This window comes from Anarhichas minor, unplaced genomic scaffold, assembly GCF_050575085.1.
Source record: "Anarhichas minor isolate MPS153535 unplaced genomic scaffold, ASM5057508v1 ptg000105l, whole genome shotgun sequence".
Lineage (NCBI taxonomy): Eukaryota > Metazoa > Chordata > Actinopteri > Perciformes > Anarhichadidae > Anarhichas > Anarhichas minor.
In genome coordinates, this window is record NW_027466551.1 from 138787 (window position 1) to 147852 (window position 9066).

Consider the following 9066-nt stretch of genomic DNA (forward strand, 5'->3'; position numbering starts at 1 on the left):
ATTTATTCATCATTTTACTATTATTCCTCTTGGTTGTAAGTTAAGAAACTGAAAGTGACATTTAAAAGCAGGAACTTATCGAGATGAAACACGTACAAATATACACAAAGCTGTAAAGAGAAGTAGAGTTAACGTCAAGTCAAACAGAAAGAAGAACAGGAACAATCTCCTTTAGATTCTTCAAACACAGTCACTGAGTTCTGCTGAGCTAAAAAACATGAAACTAAAAGAGTTGATAAAGACACAAAAAATATCATCAATGTGTGCAAAGTACTGACAAACAGAGTACTACTTCATGTGCTGCAGTCAGGGTTTAGAAAATGACCGAAGAATAAAGTAATTCCACTTATAAACAAATATAAACAGGCTTCGTTACTTGTAAAAGTACTGTGTTCAAAGTGAGATTTAGTGGATTAAAAAGTACAATATTTACCTCTGAGATGTAGTACAGTATAAAGTACATGTACCTCTGAGATGTAGTACAGTATAAAGTACAATATGTACCTCTGAGATGTAGTACAGTATAAAGTACAACATGTACCTCTGAGATGTAGTACAGTATAAAGTACTATATGTACCTCTGATATGTAGTACAGTATAAAGTACAACATGTACCTCTGAGATGTAGTACAGTATAAAGTACTATATGTACCTCTGATATGTAGTACAGTATAAAGTACAACATGTACCTCTGAGATGTAGTACAGTATAAAGTATTTAGGCTGAATGAAAAACTATGAGTGCTCCTTTTTCTGTCACGTGATTGCTTGTCGACACGTCATCAACACGCGACTTCAGTCGGCAGGCAGTTTGTGGACCAACATGGAGCCGCTTGTTCAAAGATAGTGTTTTTAAATCATCAGATATTTGTTCTGCTCGTAGTCCGTGAGTATAACGTAATATAATATAATGAATACTTCGCTTTAAACAGCCTCGCTGTCTGTCTGTCGCTGCACGTGGTAACATTCATGTTTCTATTGTTTATAGTTTGATTCAAACAGAAGAAGATCAACATGTCTCAGAGGGGAGTCCCGAGCAGGTGAGTCTCAGATAAAGCTATTCATTATAATATATATATATATATATATATATATATATATATATATATACCCTGTAATATGTCTGACGTAAAGATATTAATTATACTTATATCTGATGTAAACGACCTGTAACAGAAGAGTTGTTTAGCTCGTAATTTCTTATATTATCTCATATTTAAAGTCTCATTCAGACCGAGTCAATAAATAAAGACACAAAACTCTCTGCTTCACTATTTTTATGTGAGAAAGTTATTTGGATAAAAGTACTCATTGTAGTACAAGTACTAATACCACACTGTGAGTATTAGTACCGCATTCATAACCTTCCTGTAGTAAAAGTATCATCAGTACAAGTACTAATACCACACTGTTAGTATTAGTACCGCATTCATAACCTTCCTGTAGTAAAAGTATCATCAGTACAAGTACTAATACCACACTGTTAGTATTAGTACCGCATTCATAACCTTCCTGTAGTAAAAGTATCATCAGTACAAGTACTAATACCACACTGTGAGTATTAGTACCGCATTCATAACCTTCCTGTAGTAAAAGAATCATCAGTACAAGTACTAATACCACACTGTTAGTATTAGTACCGCATTCATAACCTTCCTGTAGTAAAAGTATCATCAGTACAAGTACTAATACCACACTGCGAGTATTAGTACCGCATTCATAACCTTCCTGTAGTAAAAGTATCATCAGTACAAGTACTAATACCACACTGCGAGTATTAGTAAACTTATCAGTCTACTTCCTGCTTACATCAGCAACCACCCGCATGCCCAGTGTACGTGAAGAGTCACGTGATATTCGTTTTCAGGCGTGTTAGTCTGGACGGAGATCAATTCGAAAACGATGCTGAAACGCCGTGTGGGCGGAGATCGTTGTGGGACGGAGTAGTATGGATGTAGCCTCAGTAACCGAGATGTTGATTCTTGTCAATAGATGGCTCGATTATTCAGCTGTTGGGAAACGACTTGACGGGACGCGTTTCATCGCCTTTAAAGTTCCTCTGAAACAGGTCAGGATTCAAGAAGTCTGGTTTCACCTTTCTTGTTGTTGGAGCTGCTCTTTAACGTCTGTAACATCTTTAACATCTGTACCATCTGTGTTTGTTCTTTCAGTCTCTGAACCGTCAGCTTCCGTGTTCGGATGTGTTCGGTCCGTGGGAGCTGCTGGATGCTCTGAACACAGAAAAGCAAGAGCTCGGTTTGATCGTTGACCTAACGTTCACCACACGCTACTACACCCTTCAGGTAACACACTTCATGTAACACCCTTCAGGTAACACCCTTCAGGTAACACACTTCAGGTAACACCCTTCAGGTAACACACTTCAGGTAACACACTTCAGGTAACACCCTTCAGGTAACACACTTCAGGTAACACCCTTCAGGTAACACACTTGTTTACATGTTGTTCTTATCCATTCTCCAGGACGTCCCAGAGTCTCTGCTGGTCTTGAAGATCTTCACCGCCGGTCACGAGGTTCCGAGCGACGACACGATCCTGAGCTTCAAACGCGCCGTATGCAGGTTTCTACGAGACAACGCGGAGAACGGTGATTGATGCTGCTGATGAGCTGCTAGAACATAAGTTAGTAACATGTTAGAACTTGTTACTAACATGTTAATAATATGTTAATAATATGCTAACTGATCTGTTAAATAATATGGTAATACTATATTAACTAATGTGTTAACTAATGTGTTAACTAATGTGTTAATAATGTTAACTGATATGTTAAGTAATATGGTAATAATATGTTAATAACATGTTGTTAACATGTTGTTAACATGTTAACTAACATGTTAACTAACATGTTAAATAACATGTTAACTAACATGTTAGTAACATTTGCTCTTTTAATAACAAGTTACTAACACGTTAATAACATGTTAGTAACTTGAACACATCTGCTCACATGTTACATGTTAGTAACTAATGTTATTAATGTTACTAATGTAACATGAGTAACGTATGTTAGTAACATGTATTTAACAAACATAAGTTACTTTAATGTTAGTTACATAAATTACTAACATGTTAGTAACACATTACTAATATCAGTGACTAGCATAATTTACTAACAGAAGTTACTGGCATGTTAGTTACATGTTATTGACATACTTTACTAACATACGCTACTTAAACATAACGTGTTAGTAACATGTCAGTAACAGTTACTAACATGTACTAACATGTTACTAACATTAGTTCCTAACATGTAACATGTGAGCAGATGGTTGCAACTATCTATTATTTTCACTGTCGGTTAATTTAGATTAGATTTATTTATTTATTTTAGTCTGAATGTCGGTTTTGGTTTGTTGGACCTGTAACTGGTGTAAGAAAAGCAGACGAATGTCTCTTTAGGAAAGAAAACATGCAGGAGGAGGTTTGTTACAGAAAGAGAGAAAAGTAGTAAACTTTGTGTTCATCTTGAGGATCGTCCTTTTTGTTTCAGACAAGCTGATTGGAGTCCACTGTACTCACGGTCTAAACCGGACCGGATACCTGATCTGCAGGTGAGTCAGTCTGAACCTCAGGTAGTGTGACCTGTAGTGTGAACGGTGTGTAACAGCTGTGTGTGACCTGCAGGTACCTCATAGATGTTGATGGGATGGATCCTAAAGAGGCAGTAGAGTGTGAGTACTGATGGTTATTTTAACGTGTCGTCAATGAAAGGAAAGCTTCTTAAATGTTCTTTTGTTCTCAGTATTCAACTCCTCTCGGGGACATGATGTTGAGAGACAGAACTATCTGGACGACCTACAAAGTGGACCGAAGAGGAGGTGACCCTCTTTAAAATACCTCATTATTTTACATGCTGACTATGCAGAACGTTAACGGGTCTGTTTCCACCAGTAATGAGGGGATGGAGGAGGCTGAGCAGGAGCCAATGAGAGGCCTCGCTTCACATCGTCCCAGTTTCACCCCGTCAGACTCTGACAGCAGAGAAGAGAGACGGTCCCACTTTAAAGAGTCCCGGAACGACAGGTAGGGTCTTCACATCTGTCTTTGACATCTTCACATCTGTCTTCGACATCTGCCTCTCTGCTCATCCTCTTCCAGCAGACCTTTCCCTCCAAGAGGAACAAACCAGCACTCACACCACCACCACACTGGTCCACCTAAGGGAGCCCCTCACCCCCCTTATCAATGGACCCCCTCTAATGCTGAGAGTCAGTGGAGGAGTACCCCACGCTCAGAGGACAGGAGCTCCAGGTATCCTCCTCCAGAGGATTGGCGGTCCAGATGTGCTCCTCCAGAGGACAGCAGGTCCAGGTATGCTCCTCCAGAGGACAGGAGCTCCAGGTATCCTCCTTCAGAGGATTGGAGGTCCAGATGTGCTCCTCCAGAGGACAACAAGTCCAGATATACAGCTCCAGAGGATTGGAGGTCCAGATATGCTCCTCCAGAGGACAGCAGGTCCAGGTATGCTCCTCCAGAGAACAGGAGGTCCAGGTATGCTCCTCCAGAGGAGAGGAGGTCCACGTATGCTCCTCCAGAGGACAGGAGGTCCAGATTTGCTCCTCCAGAGGAGAGGAGGTCCAGGTATCCTCCTCCACAGGACAGGAGGTCCAGATGTGCTCCTCCAGAGGAGGACAGAAGGAGAGGTCCTCCTCCTCTCCCTCGTTACTCTGCACGCTGGACTAACGAGTCCATCAGTTGAGACGGACCTGGAAGTGGACTAGAGTAGACTAGAGTGGACTGGACCTAAGATGAGACTTCACTAACGTGTGAAACCTGCTGCTCATCAACAGAAAGATGTTTTATTTTTAACAGCAGCTGTAATTCAGACCAGACGTCTTCGGGGTTCTGTTGATGAAGCTCTATGGCTCTGATTAAAGTTACTCAGCTCTAGTTTGGTTTTGTTTCCTGAGCTTCAGCCGACGGAAACAAAGACATGAAACAGTTTGTCAGATCTTCACCTTATTGTTCATACTTTTATATTTTTTAGGTTTTATCCATCTGAAGGCAACAAATGATTATTCTTATTATCTCTATTAATCGATTAGTTGCTCGTTCTATAAACAAGATGTGGAACATTTGCTGTATGTGAAAGATATTAAAGTTTGCTTAATAAAAGACTGAAATGTGTCAGAAGTATGTGTTTTTGGAACCAGTGAAAGTTAAACATATCTTTGACGTTATAATAAAGTCCCTATAATTCTCTGGAGATGGTTTAATCAGTTAGTCAACTAATCGTCTCAGTCGATCAATAAATCCATAAAGGACGTCTGTCAACAAATCACCTGAACAGGTGTGAGTGAACCCGGAGACGTCATCAATAAGTGAGTCCTTATTATACCACTGCTACTACTAGTACTACTACTACTAGTACTACTACTACAGCTACTAGTACTACTACTAGTACTACTACTACTAGTACTACTACTACAGCTACTAGTACTACTACTAGTACTACTACTACTACTACAGCTACTACTACTACTAGTACTACTGCTACTAGTACTACTACTACTACTAGTACTACTGTTACTAGTACTACTACTGCTACTAGTACTACTGCTACTACTAGTACTACTGCTACTACTACTACTGCTACTAGTACTAGTGCTACTAGTACTACTACTAGTGCTACTACTACTACTGCTACTAGTACTACTGCTACTAGTACTGCTACTAGTACTAGTAGTACTACTACTACTACTACTACTACTGTCTTCATTGATTTGTTCCAATCAGTTTATTTAAATGAGGTCTGTAGTTGTGTTTTATGTGTATTTGTCGTGTACTTGATGCGTTGATACTTTCTGAAGAGAATATTTTTATTGCAGTCAAAACCTGCAGCACAATAAACCACCTCCATCATACCATACATTATTTATTTATATTATATTTATATACACATTCTATACAAAGAAAAGATGAGCACACTTTTGTTATGAATCTCCAGAGAATGTGCAGATGACCACAAGGAGGAGCTGTTGCTCTGTGTGAGTTTAATAATAAACTTAGAGCTAGAGAGACTCGCTGCTTCTCAGCAGGTCTCATTCTAGTCCAAGTGGGTCCAGGTGGGTCCAGGTGTCCCCAGAGACGAGCTTTAAGAAAGACGAACCCAAACGTCTGTAGACGAGAGACACAAACCGTCGTATTGATATTGATTGGATTGATAATATTGATGATCCTCTTTAAATTGATCATTATTAATAAATATTTCAGGAGACTCCTCATTTCCTCTCCTTGTCTCCTCTCCTCAGCTAGTCCACTCTTTCCTTTCCTTGTTTTCTTTCGTCATTCCCCCCCCCCCCATCCTCCTGTAGACATGAAGTTGAATGGACAGGGAGAGACAGTGATGCTAATAGATGTTGTCACAGGTCTCTGAGTGACTTTAGGTCCTCTAACAAAGAGTTATATATATATATATATATACACTGTATATGTGTGTGTATATATATATATATAAACACGTAAAATATATACATACAGTATATATATATATATATATATATATATACTGTACATGTGTGTATATATATACAGTTGTGTGAAAAAGTGTTTGCCCCCTTCCTGATTTCTTATTTTTTTGCATGTTTGTCACAATGTTTCAGATCATCAAACAAATTTAAATATTAGACAAAGATAACACAAGTAAACACAAAATGCAGTTTTTAAATGAAGGTTTTTATTATTAAGGGGGAAAATAAATCCAAACCTACATGGCCCTGTGTGAAAAAGTGATTGCCCCCCCCCCTGTTAAAACATAAATTAACTGTGGTTTATCACATCTTTGGAAAGCTGAGTTCAATTTCTCTAGCCACACCCAGGCCTGATTACTGCCACACCTGTTCTCAATCAAGAAATCACTTAAATAGGACCTGCCTGACAAAGTGAGGTAGACCAAAAGATTCTCAAAAGCTAGACATCATGCTGCGATCCAAAGAAATTCAGGAACAAATGAGAAACAAAGTAATTGAGGTCTATCAGTCTGGAAAAGGTTACAAAGCCATTTCTAAAGCTTTGGGACTCCAGCGAACCACAGTGAGAGCCATTATCCACAAACGGCGAAAACATGGAACAGTGGTGAACCTTCCCAGGAGTGGCCGGCCGACCAAAATTACCCCAAGAGCGCAGCGACGACTCATCCAAGAGGTCACAAAAGACCCCAGAACAACATCCAAAGAACTGCAGGCCTCACTTGCCTCAATTAAGGTCAGTGTTCATGACTCCACCATAAGAAAGAGACTGGGCAAAAATGGCCTGCATGGCAGAGTTCCAAGACGAAAACCACTGCTGAGCAAAAAGAATATAAAGGCTCGTCTCAGTTTTGCCAGAAAACATCTTGATGATCCCCAAGACTTTTGGGAAAATACTCTGTGGACTGACGAGACAAAAGTTGAACTTTTTGGAAGGTGTATGTCCCGTTACATCTGGCGTAAAAGTAACACGGCATTTCAGAAAAGGAACATCATACCAACAGTAAAATATGGTGGTGGTAGTGTGATGGTCTGGGGCTGTTTTGCTGCTTCAGGACCTGGAAGACTTGCTGTGGTAAATGGAACCATGAATTCTGCTGTCTACCAAAAAATCCTGTAGGAGAATGTCCGGCCATCTGTTCGTGACCTCAAGCTGAAGCGCACTTGGGTTCTGCAGCAGGACAATGATCCAAAACACACCAGCAAGTCCACCTCTGAATGGCTTAAGAAAAACAAAATGAAGACTTTGGAGTGGCCTAGTCAAAGTCCCGACCTGAATCCGATTGAGATGCTGTGGCATGACCTTAAAAAGGCGGTTCATGCTCGAAAACCCTCCAATGTGGCTGAATTACAACAATTCTGCAAAGATGAGTGGGCCAAAATTCCTCTACAGCGCTGTAAAAGACTCATTGCCAGTTATTGCAAACGCTTGATTGCAGTTGTTGCTGCTAAGGGTGGCCCAACCAGTTATTAGGTTTAGGGGGCAATCACTTTTTCACACAGGGCCATGTAGGTTTGGATTGTTTTTCCCCCTTAATAATAAAAACCTTCATTTAAAAACTGCATTTTGTGTTTACTTGTGTTATCTTTGTCTAATATTTAAATTTGTTTGATGATCTGAAACATTTAAGTGTGACAAACATGCAAAAAAATAAGAAATCAGGAAGGGGGCAAAGACTTTTTCACACAACTGTATATATAAACACAAGTCAAATATATACATACAGTGTGTATATATATATATATATATATATATATACACACACACATGTACAGTATATATATATACTGTATATGTGTGTGTATATATATATATACTGTGTGTGTGTATATATATATAAACACAAGTCAAATATATACATACAGTATATATATATACACATATATACTGTACATGTGTGTGTGTCTGTATATATATATACACACACATGTACAGTATATATGTGTGTGTGTACATATTTGACTTGTGTTTATCTGCAACAGCAACCTGAACTTAAATTAAGAGACAAAACATATATAACAACATCTATAAAAAAACAACAAAAGATTAAATAAAATATACAAAAACATGCAAAGTCACGCTGTTTAAATAAAGGTTGAAGGAATGAAGAGAGAAGCGTAGTCCCATGATGTCCTGATTCATTAGAAGATAACTTGGTACATGTGTGTATATATATATATATATATATAATTCATGGTTCCATTTACCACAGCAAGTCTTCCAGGTCCTGAAGCAGCAAAACAGCCCCAGACCATCACACTACCACCACCATATTTTACTGTTGGTATGATGTTCCTTTTCTGAAATGCCGTGTTACTTTTACGCCAGATGTAATGGGACATACACCTTCCAAAAAGTTCAACTTTTGTCTCGTCAGTCCACAGAGTATTTTCCCAAAAGTCTTGGGGATCATCAAGATGTTTTCTGGCAAAACTGAGACGAGCCTTTATATTCTTTTTGCTCAGCAGTGGTTTTCGTCTTGGAACTCTGCCATGCAGGCCATTTTTGCCCAGTCTCTTTCTTATGGTGGAGTCATGAACACTGACCTTAATTGAGGCAAGTGAGGCCTGCAGTT

At 39.1% G+C, this 9066-nt stretch overlaps 1 protein-coding gene across 2 annotated transcripts; it reads left to right on the plus strand.

The window, feature by feature from the left end:
* The first annotated feature begins 787 nt into the window (after window positions 1-787).
* Window positions 788-5150, plus strand: dusp11 (dual specificity phosphatase 11 (RNA/RNP complex 1-interacting)). Of its 2 annotated transcripts, none has more exons than XM_076082838.1 (10): window positions 788-885; window positions 988-1039; window positions 1992-2067; window positions 2171-2302; window positions 2484-2607; window positions 3514-3568; window positions 3642-3694; window positions 3766-3841; window positions 3915-4046; window positions 4122-5150. In XM_076082838.1, the coding sequence occupies exons 2-10, from the start codon at window positions 1014-1016 to the stop codon at window positions 4720-4722; spliced, it is 1275 nt and encodes a 424-aa protein (XP_075938953.1). In that variant the 5' UTR covers window positions 788-885; window positions 988-1013; the 3' UTR covers window positions 4723-5150. The 2 variants fall into 2 exon arrangements, with proteins under 2 accessions (XP_075938953.1, XP_075938954.1); XM_076082839.1 differs by having other exon boundaries at window positions 4125-5150.
* The last annotated feature ends 3916 nt before the right edge of the window (window positions 5151-9066 follow it).

What these genes read in the sequence shown, in the direction of transcription:
- dusp11 (XM_076082838.1), top strand. Translation starts at nt 1,014, where the DNA reads ATGTCTCAGAGGGGAGTCCCGAGCAG. An exon ending in CACGCTACTACACCCTTCAG is followed by an intron (nt 2,303 to 2,483) that starts GTAACACACTTC and finishes TCCATTCTCCAG; the next exon opens with GACGTCCCAGAGTCTCTGCT. An exon ending in AAAGAGTCCCGGAACGACAG is followed by an intron (nt 4,047 to 4,121) that starts GTAGGGTCTTCA and finishes ATCCTCTTCCAG; the next exon opens with CAGACCTTTCCCTCCAAGAG.